General features: G+C 36.2%; 1 protein-coding gene across 4 annotated transcripts; it reads left to right on the top strand.

Annotated features, from left to right (window-relative positions):
- Positions 1 to 12: 12 nt before the first annotated feature.
- Positions 13 to 22,525, top strand: LOC310893575 (uncharacterized protein). Of its 4 annotated transcripts, XR_014579101.1 has the most exons (18): positions 81 to 228; positions 355 to 432; positions 3,842 to 3,910; positions 4,368 to 4,398; positions 5,983 to 6,042; positions 6,450 to 6,530; positions 7,204 to 7,340; positions 8,650 to 8,772; positions 10,125 to 10,167; positions 11,304 to 11,423; positions 12,228 to 12,366; positions 14,204 to 14,249; positions 14,572 to 14,631; positions 16,416 to 16,523; positions 18,259 to 18,355; positions 19,369 to 19,569; positions 20,532 to 20,685; positions 21,474 to 22,525. XR_014579101.1 is itself a non-coding variant. In XM_083822751.1 (17 exons), exons 2-17 carry the CDS (start codon positions 382 to 384, stop codon positions 21,551 to 21,553), a joined length of 1,446 nt encoding a protein of 481 aa, XP_083678877.1. In that variant the 5' UTR covers positions 13 to 190; positions 355 to 381; the 3' UTR covers positions 21,554 to 22,525. The 4 variants fall into 4 exon arrangements, 3 of the variants coding, with proteins under 3 accessions (XP_083678877.1, XP_083678878.1, XP_083678876.1); XM_083822751.1 differs by lacking the exon at positions 20,532 to 20,685 and having other exon boundaries at positions 13 to 190; XM_083822752.1 differs by lacking the exons at positions 20,532 to 20,685; positions 21,474 to 22,525 and adding an exon at positions 18,529 to 18,596 and having other exon boundaries at positions 80 to 228; positions 19,369 to 19,508.
- Positions 22,526 to 23,789: the final 1,264 nt, after the last annotated feature.

The following is a 23,789-nucleotide window of genomic DNA, read 5'->3' as shown; positions in this document are numbered from 1 at the left end:
CCGTCCCTCCCTCATCTCCCCACGGCACCAGCTCGGGCTCTGCCTCCGACAGCGCTCCCAGCGGCGGCCCGGGGGCTCTCCGGGCCGCCAGGGCCCTGCCGCCGCCTTCCCCGGTGTCCCCCGGCGGGGCGGCGCGGCCGCCATGTGGCGGCCCTGAGGCGGGCAGCGCAGCCCCGGGGTCGCGGGGGAGGTCGGCGGCGGCCGCCTTTGTCTTGCTGCCGGGCGTGGGTGAGGGCTCCCGGCGGTGTTGTGCTGCCCGAGGGAAGCTCGAGTGGTTTCCTGCCGTGCCCCGGGGATTCGGGCGATTTCCTGGATCTAAAATAACAATCTGTTTTATTTTGGTACTTTCCCTAGAGTTGCCATATCATCTGAAGCTCAGCCATGGACCCCGAAGCTGAGATAAAGAAGCAGGTAAACCCCTTCTACTGCAACGTAAGTATTGCTTGCTGGGAATTGTAACTAACGCGAAATCGAGCTGAACCGAGTTTGAACTCTTATCTTGAGCTGAGCCGGTGCTTTTTTTTTCTGGGGAATCTCAGAACATGTTTTTGGCCTGATACTTCTCCTTCACCTTTTCAAAAAGTAGTTATTCTAGTTATTAGTACAGAGTAACAGTCAGCTGAAACCTGATGTTCACCACATAGAGAGAATTTGTATAGGACAGCAATTGTTTACAGCTGACGTGGTTTTGAAAGCAGCCTTGCATTACAGCCTCCTTCTTACCTGCATATTACCTGCTGCCACCTTTGGGCTTCCTCAGACCGATCCCCAGTAGTCCTTCTTGTTTATATAGTGAATTAATCTGTGAGGAGAAGATCTTTTGCAGCTCTTCCTCCCCTCTTAGCCTTCGTCTTTCAGTTTTGCTACCACAGTGTTGATGTGCCTGGTTCCCTGTTACTTGGCTTCGTTCAGCTTCTTGATTCAGAGCATTATTTTCAGGAAGCTGAAGGGAAGTAATGACATTTTGATGTGAATGCATTGTCGTGTTGAATTCAAACCAAACATGGGCAGTTTCAGTTATTGTACTGGTTCTACTTCTTGCTGAACACCAGAGGAAACAGCAGCTATGTTCAAGTTGGCTTGTGATGGTGTTAGGTTTATGATTTGCCCGTCTTCTGCTCAGTTTTAGCATATTTCCATTTTTAACTTAGGCCAGCTTTGCTTAGTAACCTTTATTGCACAGTATTCTTGCCTATGTGTTCTCTAATCTTTTAATGTACTTTCCCTATTGTTAATTTTGTGAGATCTTTATAAACTTAAAAATTTAGTAATTGCCCTATAATGTTTTTTGAAACCTCAACAGAAAGTGTCTGCAGTTCAGATAGTTAGGGTTCTGAAGTTTACCAATTGTGAAAATAACAACTAACTGTAAAGTTTTGCCATTACATCTTGTGCAAATACAGAACACATTAACACGAGCATAGTCTCTTAGTTTTAGGTAGGTTATTATTATTGTTGATAATTTGCTAACGTTCAAGAAGCTGCAGTGGGAGTTCCCTTTCAAAAATAGATCTTTATACATAAAAATGTTAAGGTTATTTACAAAATGTTCTTTCTTTCCCTTAGTTTACCCAGGGCAGTGGTCTGCTTGAAACAAGCCTGTCCATACACCTGCTAAGTATCTTTGTCTGAGCAGGGGCAAGAATACTGAAGCATATGTTGAGTAATAAAACTTCTTTCTTGTGGTTTGTTAGAGGCTCAAATGAAAAGAAAAACAAAGCATTTTCTTTATTTCTAATCGGATAGAAAACAGGAATGAAAAAAGGTTTGTGTGTTTCCATGGTTATGTTTTTTGTTTCTTTTTTTCTGAGAGATTTCTCATTTTACAGAATGACGATACATAGTGCTACCAAAACACAGAGATTAGCATACAGCATGTGTATTAGAGTGGTCATCTGGGTTTGGACTCTGTGTTTAGCTGTCTGGCTACTGCTGGGCTCTGTACGCCATTTCTGGTTTCAGCAGCTCTTTAGTGTACAAAGATGACATGAGAGAGGAGCATTGGTACCATCTTATATCCTGGAGCCTCTGATTTTATATGGATTTCATCTAAGCACTGATCTATCTCCTCGAGAGCCCATCCTCCTCCTGGGAGAACTTCCACTGCCGTCAGCTGTATTACACCACTGTCCTGCACAGGGTTGCAGGACCTTGTAAGTTCACCTGCCCATAAATCTCTGGCCAGACCAGTCGTGGGCCAGCTGCTTAGGGTTGTGGCAGGTAGACTGCAGTGCTGTGACAATTTGTTCTTAGTGCACCCAGGGTGTGGTGAGAGTTGCTGCATCTTGGCAGATTCTGCATTTTTGTGGTGTTGACTCTGGTGAACAGGAGTGCCAGGGCACTGGAAACCAGGTGTGAGAGACTGAGAACTCTAGGACTTTGTTGGGGTAGATGAGACTCTTGGATGTTGATCCTATACTGGAAGGGCATGGGATGTCTTGTGGGGTTTTAGTTTGTATTCTGAGGCATGACAAAAGAACATCTGGCACAGAAGTGCATGGTTATGGTGTGTTAGGAGGATGAAACTCTTGCCATGTAAACATTTTTGAACAGGACAGGAAATCTTTCTGCTTTTGCAACTCGACCATACTCTAGTTATGCATATTTCAGATTTTTTAAAGCCCATATAAGAAGTTACTGTTCTCACTTCTAAGAATGAATGTTGGGGATGCTGTTATCTTCTTTGTATATGCATAAATTAGTCAAATTTGTTTTAGTCTCACACACTCAATGGACATCAAGAAGACAAAACTACCCTTTCAAAAGGATTCAGTGAGCAGGAATGCAAGAAAGCATAGAAATATGGGGACCCAGGTGTTAGGAAGGTAGAGGTGTAGATGCAGCAGGTGTATTGAAAACTTCTCAAAGAATTTAAGAATCTTGAGCTCGTCTTCTTGTTCTAAGGCTTATATTTGCTGCTGCTCTGGTGGAGAAGATAGGAAGGTACATTAAGACATCTTTTGTTCTTAGGGTCCTTCAGGTGGATTTTCTGGGTGGGTATGAAGATTCCTACCAACTTGTTTTATTTTGTTATTATTTTAACATTTTTTTTTTCCTCTCTCCTGATATAGCACTGGCATCAAACTTACTTTGCTGTCTTTTGCATGTTTGACTGTGTTGTGTCAAAACAGCCAAGCCACTAATTTTATTAAATAATTAGTAATTTTAATTTAATTGAAATAATATTATGTTTCTAGTTAAGGGCGTTCTTTTGAAGTGGAAGATTAAACTGCAGCTCCTCATTAGAAAAAAAAAATAAAATCATAATGTATCTGTTTCTCAGAGTTATTGCTGTTGTTTTTAAAGATGTTTTTTAGACGAGGAGGAAGTATTTGGAAATAAACCAGCTGTGACTGAAACACTTGACATGCATGTGAGTGAGACAGGCCCCAAACAGATCAGAGCGCAAGTCTGTTAGTTTGCCTGCTGCTCTGAGAAAAACTGGCTTTGGACACGTGTATAGGCTTGTGACAGGTATGCACTGCCTCTGGGTCAGACTTGGTTGATAGGGTGTGAGGAAGATCTTGGATCTGTCTTGGCTTATCCACGCAAAAATATGCCATGAGATAGCAGCAGGATTCTGGCGACATCTGAAACCTTTATGCGATGTGGAGATTCCTTTTAATTACGTGGCTATTTGGTGGTTGTAGAACCTCGTGAAGAAAAGTTCTAGTTGAGGTCTAGTAAAGTTCTTTAGCTTGTCTTATAGAAATAGTACTTTTATAGAACTTGCCTATGCTGACATTTTAATGGCAGTTGTGATTTGTTTTGATATCAGTTGTATTTTTTTTTTCTGTTGGTTTAAGTGCAATGCTAGAAACACTTCTTCTCTTTAACCTAGATTTGCAAAATCTGGTGTGCTTCTGCATTAAACTTGCAGACTCACTTCCTTGGATTCAAGCATAAGACGGTAAGATCAGTTTTTGAGTGCACCTTTTGTCGGATTTTATAGATTTATTTAGCAATAGAATGGGGGGTTGAAATATCTTTTTTAGAGTGTGCAATTTCAGATATTTAACTTGTTTTGTTGCTTTGTTATTTTGTTTACTGCAATAAAGTGGAACTTAGTTTTGTACATTGGTACCATCAGAAAAGATGGATAAAACTTTGCGTCTTGTATTCTGGATTAGTAGAGACAGAGAATCCATCAGAATGCAGGACTGATAATAAATGCAGAATGGAATTATTTAAATGATAGACTACCTGGGGAGAATATATTTTTGAGTATAATGTAATTTTCTTGAGGTGGTCTAAGGTGTTAGTGTTAATCTAACCCATTTTATAAACAAAGATACTTTTACATTGCTGTCTTTTGAATCTTAAGTGACTGGGTTTTTTCCTTGGTTGTTGATAATTCACTAACTTAGGTTGAAGAAGCACTGAAAGCTCATGGTATTGGTAAGTGCAAGATTTTTTTAGTTCCTATCCTATATTATAGGTGCAGCTTTCTCCCTGCCCCAATTCAGGTATTTATGAAACAAGAAAAAGCCTTCCTCAAGCTCTGTGCTTTAGGACCTGACCTATGTTCTTCGATGATATAACTGTATAATCCTACAGTGAAAAATCAATAATGTGAGTGAAGTTTATTGAAATGCACTAGCTACAATACTAATGATCGCTTACATTTAAAAATCCGAGCAACCTCAAAGACACTCAAGATTGAAATTACATTTAAAATATATATATGTACTTCCTAAATGTATGTGTTCTGCACACGCTTTATATTTGCTTTTTTAAAGATCTCATTACGGATATCTTCATGTTTAGCTGAAGCAAAGTACTTCTAATAGGTTTAAATTATCACTAAAACTTCTTACTTTTTTATGAACTAGTCTAGTTCCACTAGGAATGAGGGTTTAACTATAACTTTTCCTACTTGTGTTTTATGACGCACCAAAATGTATTTACAGGTTTGTACAGTGATACAGGTTTGTGCAGTGCACTGCTCCTGGGATTTAGTTTGAAAGTTGTGGCCCAAGCATGCATTGTCATTGCATCTACCCAGTCTGGGATATTTTGTACAGTCTTTAAAGCAAATTTAAGCAATTAGGTATTTATCAGCGTAGATGCCCTGAAATGTTTAGAGGTGAATTGGTCAACATGTCTTTTTTCTCTTCTGTCCTGCTCCCTTTTCCCGGATTGATTGGACACTAAAAAAAGTAGATGAGTTCTAGTGACCAGAATATGATTTATATTCTTAGTCTTTGTAGTTTTCTCTTCATGACAACTTGTTTCCTTTGCATGTATTGGCATTCCACTCCCCCCACCCCGCCCCAGTCTCATCTTACATAGATCTCTCTCCCTCTCCCAGTTCTTCCATGACAGATCACGTTATGTGGTCATTATCTCTGTCTTTCTTAACGTTCTGCAACCCCAGCCCTAACACATGCCATATACCAACAGAAAAAAAAAATACTTGACTGGGAAGGGGATAGCTGTAGAGCTTTTAAAAAGGACAGGAAGGTTATTGGCCTGAATCAAGTGTCTTGACAGGCAGGAGGTTTAAGCGTCTCAAGATCAGTGGATTTAAATTGAATTTCTGTGATGTATTGGATTAAAGTAGCCCTGAAATTTATGAAATAAAGCTTTGTTAATTATAGAATAAAAGGTATGGGCATCATAGAGAATCAGTCAGGCTTTCTCCTTGTTGCAGGTTGTCTTTATGTAAATTAAATTACAGTCAAAATTGCTTAGAATTTAAGCCACTATTTAAGAATTTAATTTTGTGTTGTGTGTTAAAACCCACGTTATGAGGTAACTAGAGGCTGCATTGGTTTGCCTCTGCCTGCTTCATTGAATTGGCTGACATGAAATAAGTTTGTTGTTGTTTGGTATAAATATTTTCTATCCCAAAAATCATGTAGCACGTTCAAAACAAAACATGTTTGTTGTCTATAGTTTTCTTTAAAATATATATATATATAATACCAAATTTCCACTTCTGTTTTTTTTTTTGTGTCTCTGCGTGTGTTTTTGTTTTAGTTAAAGCTGCAGGTGGCACAGGAGATCAAGTGAAAACACCTGAAAAACTTCCTGATTATGGTAAGAATGTTTAATGTCAAAAAAAAAAAAGAAAGCGTAGAGAGAAATGAAATGTTTTGAGGTACAGATGTCTAGATCTTAGAAGGTTGCTTTGAGTTCATTTCTATTCATTGTATTTCCCATTTACAGTAAATATTTGTAATAATACATAGAATAATATTTGCACACAAGATGTTATAAAACAAGTGAAAACATGATTTTGGGGATAGAGTTTCTCAGTAACTGACTTGATTTGGGCTGTGGGGCTCTTTATGAGCAGGGATTCACTTATACGTGAATTACTTAGCATGTTTTCTCTAGGCCAAAGGTTAGAGTCAGGACTTCATTTCATTTTGGAGATTTTTTGAGACCATGAAGACTGATCGATGGATGATGTGAGATTACATGAAATTGATTTTATCTTACAGTGCAGACTGAGCCAGAGAGATTTCATGGACAGACTTTGGAAGAGCAACTTAACACATGTAAAGATTCAGAACCTGCACTCGGTGAGGGTTTTTAATACTGTAACTGCTTGCTTGTGTGATGTTTATCTTTAAAGAGCATTGAGTTAATCTTAAAAATGTAAACTTTTAATGCACGTTATGATTTTTACTAACTTTACATTGAGTACGTAGTAGTATGGTATGAAAGGGACTGATCTTAGTGACAAAACTGTTAGATTTAGCCTAGAATGCTTCTGAGAGTATGGTCTGTAAACAGTCTAAGGTGATACGATAGAAAGAAACTTGGACTTAAATGAGCTTTACTATTTTTGTCCAATTGTAGCTGCCATCCTGTGGAGGGAAGGGAGAGTGTACTGGACTAGAAGAATAACTACAGGAGCATATATTAAAATGTACAAATAGTAACAAAAGAACTGTTGCTATTAATTTTTAAGGGATTTTTTTTTTCCATTTTGTCAAGTGCTGTGGTAAAAATAAGGCATCTCAAAGAAATTTGGTTTTATGTGTTTGGTGTTGAAGAAGTCTAGACAACCAAAAGATGAAATAACTCATAGTTACAAAAATCTTCATCCACATGTTTGACATGCAATAACGATAGTTTCCTTTATTACCTCTTTTGTAGCTAGCACTGATTATATTTTGGAGCCTAAGAAACAAGTAGAACACATTGTTTCAGCAAACATCAAATTTCCTAACTTTTTTTTAATCAATGCAGGACTTAATTATATAATCGAATACCGATCAAAAGACAATTTCCCTTTTCTCTATGAGTGTCAACTGTGCCACTGTAAAACAGGACTGAGTAACATGTTCATGCACGTTTGCGGCTCTAAGCATAGACTGGCATACTTGGTAAGTTTTTACAGTAAAGGTGTGTGGTTTTTTTTTCTTTTTAATTATTATTATTGGTATAATGGTTTAAGTAGAGAATCTGCTAGTCAGATTTTAATAAAAAAATCTGGTGTTTTTAAGCTGTTGCGTAAGGTTTTGTGAAAACATGTAAATCTGTACTGCAGTCATACATGTTGATGGTCTAATAAATGGATTTAAAATTCAGCTCATCAATGATGTGTGTGCAGGTGCGTTGCTGACACTGAGTTGTTAGTGTATTTTATTTTGGTTGACTAACAACGCCAAAAAGGAAATGCACAGCTGTAATTGCCTAGAAGTAGGCTTATAACTAATTTTTTTAAATTACTGTAAAGAACTGAATCAATAAAGAAATTGTTCCATCTTTTAGATGTCTTAGGAGCTAACGTTGTTACAGGGTGTATTGTTTTGGTTCTGCAACAATGTCCTTCTTAAAGATCTTGTTGTTTCTGTTCGTTAATTCAGCTGGATATGCTCAGTGAGAGTTGTATTGGTGGTTTTCATGTTCTTAGCTCTTGTACTTCTTGTTTACCCCATCTATGTTACATTCCTAAGTACTGTAAATGTAATAATAATTCAAGAAGGATAACTTTTAAGTCATGCAGCTGGGATGGATTAACTGTAGGCAACAGACTATTTCTTAGGCCGTATCTAGAAGTATTTCTTAGGCCGTATTTAGAATACTGTGTCCAGCCTTGTGCTTCTGCAAACCATAAAGTTATTGATGCAAGTTCAGTGGAGAGCTGCCAAGATGGTGAGGGGACTGAAGCACTCTCCCTGTGAGAAGAGGCTAAGGTAATTGGGCTTTGTTCAGGCTAGAGAAGAAAAAGCTGCAGGGGGATCTAGCAGCAGCCCTTCAGTACCTCAGGGGAGGTTTTTAAGAAGTCAGAATCAGGCCCTTCATGGACGTGCATGGCTGGAAACTTTATTCAAGCAGGGGAATTTCTGACTTTACATAAGAAAGAAGTTTGTTGCTGTGAGGACAGTCAGGCATTGGAGCAGGTAGCCCAGAAAGATTGTAGAATCTGTCTACTGTGGTCTCCAAGACCCAAGTAGAAAAAGCCGTGTGCAGCCAGTTCAGAGTTGAATGTCAAGCGTGCTTTGAGCAGATTCAGCTTCAGTCCCCCCAATTAGTCTGCAATTCTATACCTAAACATTTCAGGAAGTTCTGTTTTTTATGTATACAGGTTGATTTTTTTCTCCCATGATTCTCTCTTTCTGTGCTAGATCTTGAAAGAACTGCATAGGATGAAGCATGACTTCATGATTTGCATCTCGTTATTTTTTTTAGAAACAACATTATCCTGAGATAGCAGAATCTGATGAAGTTAAGGGTAAAGGCTCTGAACTCAACAGAAAAGTTAGGCAAGTTGCATTAACAATTGAGAAGAAAGAAGGAAGAAAACAAATAAAGGTACGTTTCTTAAGAATGCTAGAAGTTATACACTTATAAATAAACTGAAAAAAAACCTTTTTTTTTTAACCTTTACTACAAGTGCTTTTGTCTTTTTAATACTTCTTCCAAGATTACTCTAGATACAATTTCCCATTGGTCATTCCCATCATAAGTATTTAAGTATTTCTCTTGTTTGAAATAATACTCATGCTATCTGACTGTACAGAAATACAACTCTAGGGAGCACAAATATACAAAATATCTGTATTAATATTTAGCCAATTCCCAGTTGTGTGTGTGTGTATGTATGTAAAACAATTTGTTTAATTGTTGCTAGGAAGCTACCTTCATACTTTTCTAGGTTAGAGTTTCTGCTCTGTTAGCATCCTGAGGCAGTTCACAAAAGAAACAGATGAAAAAAATCAGTGATATACACGGGAAAGTATACAAATTTGCAGGTGGATGTGATGTTCTCAACAGTGGCATGGGTTCATAGGAGCACCATGAGCTGAAACTGTTGAGGGGTTGCACTGTTAGAAGCATGTTCTTATGAAGTTATCTTCATACTGCTTTCAGTTGTTGTTTATTCTGCAATGATGTTTAGAAACGTTTACCAGCTTTATCTGGCCAGGATATTGGCAGAGCTTCTTCTTCAGGTGTGCCTCACCACTTTGGTTCATGACAACTTAACTCAGGTGCTTAGTGTTCTTTTTGGCATACCTTAAATTTGTGCTCTCCATCAATTTCAATGTGTAAACAGCCTGCTTGTTAAGCAGTGTTTCTTGGCAAGATCTAATGCTAGTAAGTATTCTTTCTGTGCAAGCCCCAAATCCTGCTTAATTATGCAAGGGTTGTCTTTCAGCAAAATTGTAAGTGCTTAAATCTGAAATCTGTTTGCATGCAGACTATTATTATTTGCAAGCAAATAAACATACTGGAAGAATATTAGTTACATTATGTTGGTGGAAATCATACATGCATGTATGTATGTTTCAGATTTTTCTTCATGGATATAGAAATAATTAATTTCATTTATATTTTGTAGACTGTTTTGTCTTTCCATGAACTGTTTCACTACATCCATAAAAAATTTGTTCTTGATTTAAGGAATGTTTAAGTAGAGGGTATATAAACTGTTATAAATCATTGTATTTTTTTTCTGAAACCAGCTATTTTATTTTTTTAAGCTTTTAAAACAGGTTTAATTGTGATAAGTAACTGTTCGAGTAACTACTCTTGCATGTCCGTTCGGTGGTTTACACTTGTGTGTACCACTATCGGTCATATCTTTAAAAAATAAATATTTGATGAAATACCTAAGTTAAAATTGTATCCACAAAATAGCTAACGTAAATGGTTTTTATTTACAGGTTGTTACGGATGCCCCGATGATGAGGAAGAGATGGCAAGAATGTAAGTGTGCTCAGTGGGATGTAACTTGTAAACTGCCGTGATCTAAGATAGCTTTCTTTCAGGGCAGGTTGAAAGATTTGGTCAGAATGGTAGTGTGTGCGTATGTTCTGAGTTGTGTTTTGTAAGGTTTATGTGTACTGATGGATGAGCAAGTTCTTTCAGGAGCAACTAGAAAGACCTTTTTTATGGTTCTTTCCCTCTCCATTCTCCCCTTCACCCACAAAGCCTTCCTCACTTTGCAGAGTCATTTACCTTTTTACCTGGTAACAGCTGTACTCTCTGCAGTGCCAGCTGCTCACAGGCATTTTGGTGAACTGGGCAGAATGACAGGTTGGACCTCAGTGTGTGCATTTAACCTGCAGTCCAGAAAGCCAGATGGAATCCTTAAAGCACAGCCGCAGCTCTTATCTGTGGAGGAAAACTTTTCCAGTTTTACCAGCCTTTGATTCTCACAAAGCTGTAGGAACATGGTATCTGTGAGACTTCTTCACTCAGTTTAATCAATCTTCCAAAACTTGCTGTACAATACCATCTGGACGGACAGACAGTCCAACTGCATGCTATTCTGGAAAATGGATAAGAATTGCTATGAAGCTCTTATTCTCAGACTTGCATGGAAATACAGACTTGAATTAAAACTAATGTACATAATTTTATTGCATATTAATGTCTAAACTGTGTTTTAAAATAGCTCAGTAGAAGTAATGAGAAGAGTATTTGTATAATGATCTCAATTAGCACTGTCATACTCTGAAAAGGAAAACCATTTGGAATCTAAGAAGGAGTTTTGAAATAAGTTGAATCCTATTCAAAATCCTTTTGTTTAATGTGTCTAATTTTGCGCATGACCATGTAGCACGCTACTATAATTTATAATATTTAATTATGTTAAGAAAGAAATTTATGTATGTAATTGTAACCAGGGTATAAAATATTTAAAATGTCTAGTTCATATTTAATACGTTATCACAGAATAATGCTTCTAAAATTGTTCTAATGTTTGTAACTGTTTCTATTTGTGCACAGAAGCAGCTAGTTAAAATTCAAGTGCACTTTTAGAACCACTATAACTAATTTCTTTTTCACTTTTATCAAGATAATGTCCATTTTGCTACATTTTGAATGTGTTTGTTTAGATCCTAATGCAGATGACAGCCCTTCAAAAGCTAAAGTTCAGCATATGGATACGTCGCTTAGTAATGAAGAAGAAACAGATTGTAAAAGTAAGGATGGAAAAATGCCAGACCCTATTCAAGGTTAGAGAATAAGGCTATACATATATATTTAACTCTTAACAAAGCATGAATTATTTCCTCTATTTGTACTTTTTGTATAATTTCTATAGCTGTGTTCTGCTATAGAAGCAGCATGTACAGTGCATGGATGTGTTTGGGATCTGTGGCAGACAAAGCATAATTCTAGTGTTTGTAAAGAAAACTCTCCAGGTTTACTTGAAGTTGCTATAGCTGGATACTTCATAACAGAAACAAAATTCATAAGAAGAAGTTTTTACTATGAATATTTCTATGAGAAGGGCCCCAGGCTTCTTTTGGACGCATAAGGCTTTCTTCATTGTCAGGAACAAAAATAGGGAAGAGCTGTATGCCAGTCTGTTTGCTTAGGGCACAAGGAGAATCAAAAGGAAATAAATTGCTTAGATTTCTTTTGAACATCTAACATATTTGACTAATGTTTGTTTTCTTGAAAACAAAACCAGATTAAAGAGTAAAAATTAGTGAATGCTTTGTAACTGAAGAAACATCAGAAGTTACTGCTTGGTTGTAAACTAATGTCAAAGGGGAAATTGGGCTACTGACTAAATGCATTATAATTATTCCCATTCAGAATATTTCTTACCAGAAAAATAGACATGCTTCATGGCTGAACCAAGCCTTTGATTTTTAGGTTCTGTTTTTATTTAATTTTTATTTCTTCAAGATACCTTACTTTCATCTTTAGGTTTTATTAATATTGTCTTTAAAATATATGAGCAAAGAATACTTTTAAATTAGTACACTAGAAAACCGTTACTAATAATACTGTTTTTATCATTTTTGAAGAAAAGGCTGTTCAAGAGGAGCCAGAAAAAAGTCAGCAAGAACAGGCAAAACCAGATGAGAAGGCTGAAACTAATAAGCCTATTGAAAGCAGCAAAGACAACAAGACTGAAGAAGACAGCAAAGGCAACGATTCTGAAAAGTAAACAAAAAAAAAAAAAAATCCACCACCCCAAAAACCCTTTAAATATACTCAAAGGAAACTGTTGTAGGTGGTGTCTGCTGACATGGGATTTACACAGTGTGCTGTGAAGAATAGATGGGTGCTGTAATAGTAGAATGTTTGTCTTCTGAAAGTATGTGCTTTTCCATAAGCTTTTGTCGGCAACAGAAAACCTGGTGCATGTAAATTCACCTCAGATTTTGCTGTAGATGCAACTAGATTTTGTTTTAGCTGTGTTATCCTTAAGGTGTAATCCTGATTTATCACAAATTCAAAAAGAATCTTTGCTAGCGCATTAAAAAACTCACTGTTACAGGTTCATGTTAGACAATTAGGGCAGTATATGAACTGTATGTAATTTTAGAAGGAAAAGATAATCAGTGAATAGCTGCAACAATTGGGTATCATCTTTACAAAAGATTTCACAGAGGAACAATAATAAATATTATATGTGGTTCTTAAATGATAGAACTAAGTTGCTTGCTGTTTGTAAAAGTCCTTATTAATAGCAGTACTGTGAGTTTAGTTTGAATTATCCAACTTGTGTGGGAGAGATGGCTTCAACATTAGTTATCTTTGTGCAACACCAGGAACTACAGGAAAGCAGTTGATAAGGGATATACATATATTGATGAGTCTTAAGACTTATGTTTCAACAATTAGTTCTTTTGATTTTGCTTTAATGGCGTTCTCTTAGAATGTTTCCTGACTTTAAACCAGTTGTTTCTCGGTCAGACATGAAGGGCTAGCCACCTTTTTCTTATTTACTGTTAGCTGTAAAAGGAGAAATTTTCTTGTTCCCGAAATGTGTTTTTGTAGGACTTCTCCCTCTCTGTGGGCCAACCAACCATTAAGGAAAAGGACTAATTGAAACCAGATTCAAGTCTAGGTTTATGAATCTTTGTATGTATTTGTCTAGCGTTCAAATAACTATATTAGTTATTTATCTTGAGAGTAAATTAGTTTGTAAAAATGTCAAAGATGGGAAGCTAATACAATCTTGGACATCCACGTCGAGGTTCTGAAAGCTTTACCTGACACTGATCCTCATTGTGCAGTCCCATACCTTAAATTTTAAGAACGGAATCCTATGGAAAATCACACATCTCTCATTAATCTAGTTGTTCAGATAGATCCTGGGTAGTTATAAGCAGTCGGGTGTTCCAGTGAGAGACTAATTTGGAAGTTACGGTTACTGAAATAGCACTTCAGCTTGTTCCTTCCTGTTTATTTTTGTGAGACTTCTGAAATGTGAATTCAATGTAAAGTTTCTCAAAAGAAGATCTGATTTTCATTTGACAGCAAGCAGTGAAATGATGCTTCTACTTAACAATTCTGCAACATCAGTCTGAGAATTTCTTTTACTTTTGAGTTAATTATGAGGCTTTGTATGCTCAGTATTTCTGTGGCTACATTATAAAATACTACTATTTCTGACCAACTGTTTTTAAACACAAATTTGTGAAGTGCTAATAAAAAATTGTACTGTAATTAGGGGCATTGTCTTTCTGCAATGCATGTTTACAGCTTTTATTACCAATATCAAACTTTTTTCTTAACTCTGGGTTTTAGAACTTATGTAGCTAATTACACTAAAAAAATCATAAATATATTTTATGATTATATCTGGAACCACTAGGATGTCTGCAAGGAAATGTGTGACCTTTCAAAGTATACAGTCTGTAGTGTGTCAGTAATTTAAACTAATTACTGAGTTATTGACTGACACACCTTTGATAGATCAACCATTTGGATACTGTGTGTGTATTATTTTTATATACAACAAAAAAATAATGTGTATATTTTCTATCTTAAGGTGTGAGACCAATAAACAACTGCAGGAAGAAAACGAGGAACTTGAGGTGAATATTTTTCTTTTAATGGGTTGTTCCAGTTTACACATAGTTGGGAAAATAATTACTATGATATATGGCAATGATGTTTGCTTTTGCTTATTCAAATTGCTAATGTTATCAACAATAAGTTACCTACAAGTTGCTAAGAAAACATTAAAAAAAAACAAACACGTTTTTTCTGATTTTGTTGTGAAAACACAAGTACATGTTTCTGTACAAGTACACACGATTTAATTAGAGCAAGAACCTAGAATAACCATAATACTTATTTACTGTTTAATTTCAGTTATAAATAGTACACATAATAGATCTTGTTTATGTTAAACAGCAAGAACCTGCAGCAAATCTTGAGGAATTCACTAGTCAGGAAGAACTGTTGGGTTATTTGGTAAGTGCTAAATCTTTCCTTGCAATTTCATCTCTGAAAAATTCTAATAGAGTTGCTAAGCAATTAACAATTACTGGTTCATAATTAGTTTATTAGCAATTACTAATCAATTACTAATTAGGAACTAGTTAATATTACTGAAACATTTTGGTTGTGAAGAAGGGGAAGAAGCAGTTTTTAAGGAATAACATGCAGGTTGTATACTTTAGAAACAAACAAACACAAAAATATCCCACCTATTCACTTTGTTTGACTGAACAGCTGAGTTCTATTCAGTTGTCAAAAATGTGTTGTGTACACATTTCGCAGCAGGGATGCAAACAGAGGGGAAAACTAGCAGTTGCTAGCTGTTACGTGTATTAACAACATTCACAATCTTGCATATGGAAACGGTAATCTCATTAAAACATTAGAGACAAAATTAATGAAAATCTTAACTGGTAGTTACTGTGAGTCTTACTGCATGGTAATTTCTTTTCTCTTTTTAATGGGGAAACTGTAAAGATTGTATCTTGCTAGTAACTAATGTGAATCAAGGCATCCTCTTGTATAGTGTGATTGTCCTCTGAAAACAGGGGAGGGCTGTTGGGAATGTGATTGGGACAACGTTCTGTTTTGGACAGTTTGAAAATTGTTCAGTATCAACATTTACACTAATGTCTTTACAAACTCCACGATGCGTTTCTTTTGATTTTTTTTTTTTTTACTTTGATCTTCTCTTCCTCTTCTGAAACAAAAGTTGTCATATGTAGTGGAAGTTAATTATACAAGAATCCTTTCTGGATTTGCTCTTCATATCATAATTCCAGTTTTTCAATGATTATTCTTACTGAATAATTTTTAACTGAGCTGTATGTTCAACTTTTATCATTAAAATAATTGGATCTCTTTCATTACCTGATAGCAGATACATCTTTGCCCAAGTGTAATCTTACTTTTCTTCCTATTTTTTAACAAGTTATGACTTGTGCAAACCTGAAGAGACAAATACTATTAGTCTGAAAATATAATCTACCCCCAGTTATGCAGTTACATATGAATTTATTGCTAGTTATTGGTGATTTACTTTTTTCCTTTGTCTGGAGTGTTTGAAGATGTTTGCTTTTAATCTGGAAGACTTTGAGTTGTTAGGACAGACCTGTACTTCTCTTATATTGTGCCCCGTGGAATTGTTTTCAGCGGAACTTGATTAATGTAGACAAGAGAACAACGCGTGTATCTGTCCTTGAGAGGGCTGTTAGCACCAGAACTTTCTCCCCTGGTAGAGCTTCAGTGCTTCAGAGACTCTACTTTTGCCTTAGGCTTCTTTGGAAGGAGAGGAGAATTACTATAAGACAATTTGTTAAATATCTTCAAGTTCAGTACTGTTCTGGCTTTTTGCTACGTTGTGGAGAAATGGGTTGTGACCTAATTGCCTCAGGGAAATTGTACGCATTTGTTCATATGCAGATATCTTGGGAAGAGAATCAAAATACTTAAGGAAAAACATTTTCATGTATGTATTTACAGGAACATTCCTGGGTTGTTCCTTTTCAAATGATTGTATCAGGTAACCACAGCATCATTCTCTGTGAATGATTTTCTCCCTCTCTGTGACCTTGTGCCTTCCCCCTACAATTTATGGGATTAAAAATAGAACTTTATTTACTTTGTAATGTTAGCCACATCTGACAGAAGAATAAAGATATAAAAAACAATAAGGTTCCTGCAGGATTTGTTTATACATTATGATATTTGTATCTTTCAAAGGCAAAATTTTTATGTTGTGGATTTTTTTTCCCTAGCAAAGTTTTGAGATTCTGAATGAAGACGATGCTGCTTTTATCCTAAAAGTAACGCAGACTCTCACAGATGCACTGGTGGAATATCGTCAGCGGTCTGCATCAAAAAAAGTAATGTGGGTTTTGTTTTGTTTTTGTTCTACAGGTCTGTAGATTCCTGTGATTACGTATATTTATTGTTGCAGATGGTTTATTTATAGTTAAAATTGTCATGCCAACCGTATTGAAAGTTGTGACCATTAAATGCTTGAAGAATTTTTGTAGTTACGATAGGATAAACTCACCACTTTTCTGTTGAGGAGTCTTAATGCATTGTCTCCAAAGGTGTGCTTTTTTTTTTTGAATAGAAGCCAAAAATAATTTTGTCCTTTATTTCCCATGCTTCTCCTTGTTTGTTTTTCTGCTGTTTTTACCCCCTTTTCAATCCTAACTTACGGTTTTCTCATCTCTTCTGACATCCGTGATAATTTTGTTCTCTTTTTCCTTTCCCAGTCTTGACCTCACTTTGTTCACTGTGTAATCAGACACTGACATCAATTTTCTTACACAGTTTTGTTCTGCTATTAAAAACCCAGTTCCTCCCTGCTCCCGTCATTACTGGTGTCTGTGTAAAGATAAGTCAGTCAAAACATGAATGTTTTGAGTACTTCTCTGAGCTTGCTGCAGTAGCCATTTGCACTCCCTATCTCTCCAGTTCATGTTATGTTGTACCTTCAGACTTCACACTTGGAATGATTTTTTATTCGTTGCCCCGTTGCCAACAGGGATGGCAGGAACCTCTTGTTGTAATCCATTTACCATATTTGTCTTTGGAAACCCTGCTATTTTTTCTCATGGAATTGTCAGTATTGAACAAAATTCTCATTTGCCACAACAGCTACTCCTCCTGCTACAGTTACTTAACTATTTTTGTGTTTAAAAGATGAGCCTGAGTGGAAAATGCCAAATAAGAGTTAAGTACCAGCCTAACAAGCTGGAGGGAACCAGACCAGGTTAGATGCTCAGGGCCAGATGAGGCCCTGAGCAACCTGATTTAATGGGTGGCGTCCCTGCATATGGCAAGGGAGTTGGAACTAGGTGATCTTTGAGGTCCCTTCCAACCTGAGCCATTCTATGATTCAAGGAAAATAAGAGTGGTTTTGTTGTTGCTTTGTTTTGTTTTGTCTTGAAAAGCCTTTCTTAGTTCAGGATTTTGCTGTGAGGTTTATCTTTGCTCCCTGTATTATATCTTTTTGCTTTCTTTCTGCCTGAAAAGGCAGTATTTCTCTGTGGTAAATTTCATGTCTATAATTCTCATTTATTATTTACATTTTTTTTACTTCTTTAATAAGTTTACTTTTACCTTATCCCTGCTGTTCTTTTATGTAAGACTTTCTTTGTTGTTTTATTCATATGGAAAGAGGGCAGAAGTTGACATGCTACAAAACCATCAAGTCCTAACCAAAATAACTTCTAATGTATTAGTTGTAGAAAAATAAAATAAAAAAAATCTTGATCTGTGAAAACACTTGAATACCCTAAACCGTGATCTTTCAACAGATAATTTAAAAATATTTTTAGCGTAAAATACTTCCTTTTTAGATCTGACAGGTGGAGAATTAGGTTGTGTAAGTATCACTAAGCCTAATATAGTGCTTTTTAGATGTAGACAAATACCATGAGCAGTGTGTGCATCAAGGTTAATTTCCAGCCATACAATTTTCAAAGAAATATTATTTTTTCTCAAATTGGGTAGCAGAAATACTGATCTCTCATCTGTTTCTGTGGTCATTAAAATGTAGTAGTTTGTCATTTTAGGGTGTTGTTTTGATGAAGTTCTGAACTCATCTTTTTTTCAAACTCTTAGGATCTCTTAGATACCGAACATAATGGAGGAGAAGTATTGGAACATTCCACAGAGCAATCTGACCTGAATTCTGCAGATATTAGTGATTCTGATACTGGTAATGTTAGCATTGCAGTCTTCAATGTGCTTTAATCTTAACACTGATTAAGATTAAATTCTAAAAAGCTTTTTTTTTTTTCCTGCTTCTTAAGTAGAGCTTAAAAGCAGAATAAAGCTAAAGTCAAGTAACATAGATTAATAGTTTGTTTGTTTGTTTGTTTTCCTCTACAGATGTTAAAAAGGACAGCCTATTCAAAAACGTTCATCCTGCTTAACTGTAGGATTTGAGGAGAAATTGAGTTAGTATTGACTCTGAATTTCCTCTGCCCAGAATCAATTGTTTCTAAGGAGTCTTTCACAGTATAACTGGCAGGTTTTTTGTGCATCTTTTTTCCTTCTTGGTGGAAAAGAGGCTTAGTGCAGGTCTAGTCCAAGCAAGATATTAGTGGAAACAAAATTATGTTGTAGAGGATGGAAAATTCTGTTTAAGAGCTGAATATTGCTACTACTTGACCTCAGTACTTCTGAGGAATTTTTTCAAAGAATCTTGGATTTCTTTGAGAGAATTTCCTTCTTAATATAAATAAATGGTTAGTTTTCACATGCCATGTGGTAGGAAATTTTGTCCTAAACTTGGAGAGAAAATTGCGTGGAGTACTAAGCGTATCTATTTCATATGTGTTGTTTTTTTTGTTATGCAGTGACATTTTTTCTCCAAAGAACTTAACTTTTGTAAACCTCAATACAATACTAATAAAAAAAAAAATTGTAATTGCTTATAATATGAAAGACTAGGAACTTTTAGTTCCTTTTTAGTTCCATTTGTAAGCCATAAAGAAAAGAGCTTTCACCCACCTGCCACCCTTGTTTCTTCAGGATTTTCTGTAAATAAAAAGCATATCTAACTCTCAGTTGTATGAAAATATTATTAGTGAAGCCAGGTGTGAACCTTACCAATGATGCTGTGCAAAACTGGAAAATAATGTTTTAAAAAGGCCTATTTAGATAACTAAGTAATGAAGACTATTCAGAATCTTCTTGAACTGAAAAACAGTATTTATTTTCTTTAAGACTATTCAAGCAGCCGATCAGCTAAGAAGTCCTTGTCAGTAACTGAGGAAGATGACCTGCAAAACTTCTCAGCTGGCACTTTGGAAGCAGCATATGAGAACAACATCACTGCTGAATTTTTGAACAGTGTAAGAAATATGAATGTTGAGGAAGTTACTGCTACTCTACACAAAATAGCAGCAGCAAACCCAGCTTTCAGAGGTAATTCACATATACGTGAAGGCGTATGCAAATGCATATGAAAATATACATAACAATTTTTGTTAGCTTTGTGAAACATTAAGAAGTTTGAGATACTAGGGAGAGGTTTTTTTCCCCTTTTATTTTTTTCAGGAGCCAGTTTAGGAATGGTAATTCAAAATGGCTGCACTCCTATGAATGAAGGTGTTAATAAACACTGATTTTTTTAAAAATTTTCTCATTTGTGCCTATTTAACATCTACATGGTAAAAGACAGTAAACTAAAATCGAGCATATTGTTATTAGAGAAAAAAGAGAATCTCAACTGTGATAACTGGTGAAGAACAGGGAAAAGAATAGGAAGAGCAGAAGTTTAATAAATTTTGTCATGTGTCAAATTTTTCTAAGTGACAGAGATGGGGGAGGGAACAACATCCCCCTCCCCAGCTTATCTCCACCTAATTTTATTGCTTGCTGAGCATGATGTTATATGGTGTGGAATATGCCTTTGGCCAATTGGGGTCAGCTGTCCCAGCGGCGTTCCCCCTCAGCCTATTCACTGCGGCAGTACAGAGTGAGGGGAAAAAGAAAAACCCTTGACACTGCACAAGCCCACTTCAGCACTAGACAAAGCACAGCTGTGTTATCGGTGCTGCTTTAGCTACAAATCCAAACCACAGCACTGTTTGGGCTGCTGAGAAAGTGAACTCCATCCTGTCCAGAGCCAGTACAGCGTTCTAGGTGATCCTCAAAACTACCAGTTTTTGTTGGAGAGGTGAATAGAATTGTTTAGAAAAACAGGGTGGAAACTAGTAGACGCCTGGATAAATATGGTCTGCTCAGAGTGCTGGTGGTGGGGATGTATGTATACAGATTTTATGATAAGAAATCCTCCTTCCAGACTTTCTGGAGTTGTTTTGAAAGGAGTCAGCAAAGGAGTCAGATAAGAAACAGATAGCAAACAGGCAATTGTTTTTTTACAGCGTAAGGAGGTTCTGTAGGCCTGTGCTTAAAGCCTGTGCTGTTTAAGTGACCTGGAAAAAGGGATGAATATCTGGATGACAAAATTTTGTGATCGCAACATTATTCAAAACAGTTGAAGTGTTGGTTGACTGAAGTTCAAATGCTCCTCATCAGGTTAGTGGAAATATCAACTTATCAGTTAGAAGAATAAACTGAATGCAAAGAATTAAGGAAGGAATGGAAGGAGAGAGGGGAGTTACTATTTTGCTGTCACATAAACTCATGTTTTGCTTGTGTCTGGAATAGAGCATACAGTTCTGTTTCCATCATTTTCTATAAAGGAATTTAGAGTTGCAAAAGGTTTAGAAGTGTGCCCTATCAGACTTGAAAAGTTTCCTGATCTAAAGATGATCTGAGGTTGGGAGAGCATAATATTCCCATAACCCACAAGGCTTTAGGCACACTTCAGGTTCCATTCCTACTCTTTCCTTAGTTTATGGCCACTGAGTGGTTGTTTTTACCACTTAAGCTGACCCTGTGTTTCTTCTACTTTTCCCCTCCCTCCCTCCTCCAAAGTCATGGGCATCAGTTTAATCAAAGCAACGTAGCATTCTTGCTTGTGCTCTGAAGAGAACACTGACTTATTGGTGCAGTGTTAAAATGGAGAACGTCTAGTAATGTTTTCGTAATCATCAGCTACAGATCTTTGCAGGTCAGCAACAGATCAGAAGGGCTAGACAGACCCTTTACTGAAACATTAGAGCTGTTCACAGGAATATGGTTAATAGTTCCCAGGCAATTAAGTAACACATTCCATTTTTTAACTGTTAGAGTATTTTTTATTTAATAAGAAAAGCTTCAAATTCATGTAATCATCTAAATGTTTCAGTATAACTTGTGCTTTAAAATGTATCATCAAACCACTTATTCTTTGTTTTTGTTTTTTTAAACCTTTAACAAAGGAATTGATATTCCAAATGTTGTAAGGATCCTGACTGAAAGTGGGACTCTGAGAAGACCAAGCAATGGCAGCACACGGTGACGTGGTAGTTAGCAGAGTTAATACTGCAGCATTTACTTTCTGTAAGTTTGAGAATGTTCTTTTATTTGATATGAACTCAATGTAGCTGATTTTACTATATCCAAATTCTGTACAGGGTTATTTTAATTAAAAATTTGGTTATGGGATTCCTGTTATTTATTTCTCCGTATGGCTGACATTTCTGTATTTGTGGAAAGGTTGTAAAGTTCATGTTTCCCTTGCTGCTGAAACATATTTTTAAAACAGGTAGCTGTTGTTTTCCTAAATATTTTTGCATTCTGTATATTGGTAATCTGATCTCTTTGTATTGGTTCTTTTGGTTCGTTTACAAAGAGTTAACAACAGAAGGGATAATAGAAGCCAGCAGTTCAAATTCATGCTACAACAAATAGCTGGAAATTATTGCCTGTGGCTGCAGAGCCCTGCTCAAAGGCTATTGAAATCAAAAATCTCCTTCCATGTAAGAATAATGAATTGGTCTCCTCCTGTTTCTAAATAAAGATTAATAGTAAAAACCCAGTGCTGTCAGTCCAGTTCTGAGCTGAGAAGTGCAAGGACGCTAGGTAATTTATTTAGTCTAGATAATTGGAATGTTTAGCAAACTCAGCAGAGGTTTACTTGCTTGCAAACTCAGAGGTATGTCCCAAGAGACGTAAGCAGACTATGCTTAAGGCACACTGAAGTGGTAGTGAAAATATCTTGTGTCTTCTCTTATATGACCAGTAAGAGAATGAAGTGAAAGTTGGCTTATACTATCCTGCAGTTCTGGCTCTTTTAAGGTAAACTTTTTTTCACCTGCTGTAATAGTGTTTTTGACTTAATATACGTGTGTGTATATATATATATGTAATATATACATTTATATGTATAAGTCCTATGTGTTAACCACTACTAATTTGGTAGGAGGATAGAAAAATGTTTTGGATGGTTACAGATTAATGTGTTTGGAAAAAATAAAATTTTAAAATTAAATTGCCTAATTAAAATCTTCTTCCTGCGTGTGGTCTTGGGTAGCGTTCAGTACTTCTAATTAAAGCTCTTCAGCTTTGCAGCCAAAAGCTGGTATAATACAGACATGATGGGGCCAGATGGTAAACGAACCTTTTAATGTTAACTTAGACTTTTTTTGGAGATCTGGATGGAACTGAGAATCCCCATCCTGGTGGTTTCAAATCTTCATATCTTGGAATGTAAGCTGCCATAAAAGAAAGGTAACAAAAAAAAAAGCAGCAGAATTGGTTAGTTTTGTTCTATGAACAAACTAACCATGGAGGAACATGGATAGTTGGTTAGTTAGAATTAACCACGTAGGAATGAAAATGTTTCAACAACAAATAAAGAAATTAAAACAGAAAACAATTACTATTTTAATGAAATTGTGAAGAATTTCTAGAATGTCTTGAAGTTTGTTCTGTTCAGAAACAGAGGTAAGACCAGAGTCTAATCCGCTGTGCAGTTAGTCTCCCTTTAAAACTTTGTTTTCTGGTGTAAATAGAGTCTACAAGTGTTACTTTGTTTGGTTTTGTATCTGCCTGTGTTTTGTGATGGCTCAGTATATTCTTATGCTAATGGAAAACTGTATTTTTGTTCCTAAACAGTTTTTAAAGATAGTATTTTACTTGTGTCCGTTTTTTTTTTTTAAGGCACTATCTCTACAAATGATGCTTAAGAAATGTTGTGCTGTACTTAATATTATACACTGATTGTTAAAAGTAACACCAAGGCAGACATTCTGTGTATCTGGAGAATTCATTGAATTTAAAACTTAAGCAATAACAAGAAAAATTCTACCAATTGGGGACTGGTTTTTCTTTTAGCTTTACCTTAGTATACTATATTTTACTGAGACACCAGAGAGCTTGGGAGAAATTATCTTTAACAAAATTGCAGAACTTGAACTTCGCTTATAAGGCATAACGTGTGAAAGAGAAGGGCACTCAGGTGAATTGACAGGAAATGAAAATGTTTGAGTATGCAACAGAAGACAAGCTGCCTGGTGTACATTGTGACAACCTCTGATCATAACTCTAGAGTTATGGAAACATCCTGCCCTTGTTTTGCTTCCAGTTTCTTCTAGGATTGTGATATGTCTTTCTGAGTTAGGAATTTATTATCCTTTTTGAAGCAGCAGGCTCCATCTTGTAAATTTGATCTAGGCATCAGTGTACAAAACTCATATAGTGTGCCCAAGGGTTTGATAGCATATGTGAAACCTGAAATGCTAATGCTGATTCTG

This window comes from Anser anser (assembly GCF_964211835.1).
Source record: "Anser anser genome assembly, chromosome: 2".
In the NCBI taxonomy this organism is placed as follows: domain Eukaryota; kingdom Metazoa; phylum Chordata; class Aves; order Anseriformes; family Anatidae; genus Anser; species Anser anser.
This window is presented reverse-complemented; position numbering and strand designations above follow the sequence as displayed.

Excerpts from the sequence above, each read along its gene's own strand:
- LOC310893575 (XM_083822751.1), top strand. The coding sequence starts at position 382 with ATGGACCCCGAAGCTGAGATAAAGAAGCAGGTAAACCCCTTCTACTGC. Across the intron at positions 7,341-8,649 it reads AGCATAGACTGGCATACTTG|AAACAACATTATCCTGAGAT; the intron begins GTAAGTTTTTAC and ends TATTTTTTTTAG. Across the intron at positions 11,424-12,227 it reads AATGCCAGACCCTATTCAAG|AAAAGGCTGTTCAAGAGGAG; the intron begins GTTAGAGAATAA and ends TCATTTTTGAAG.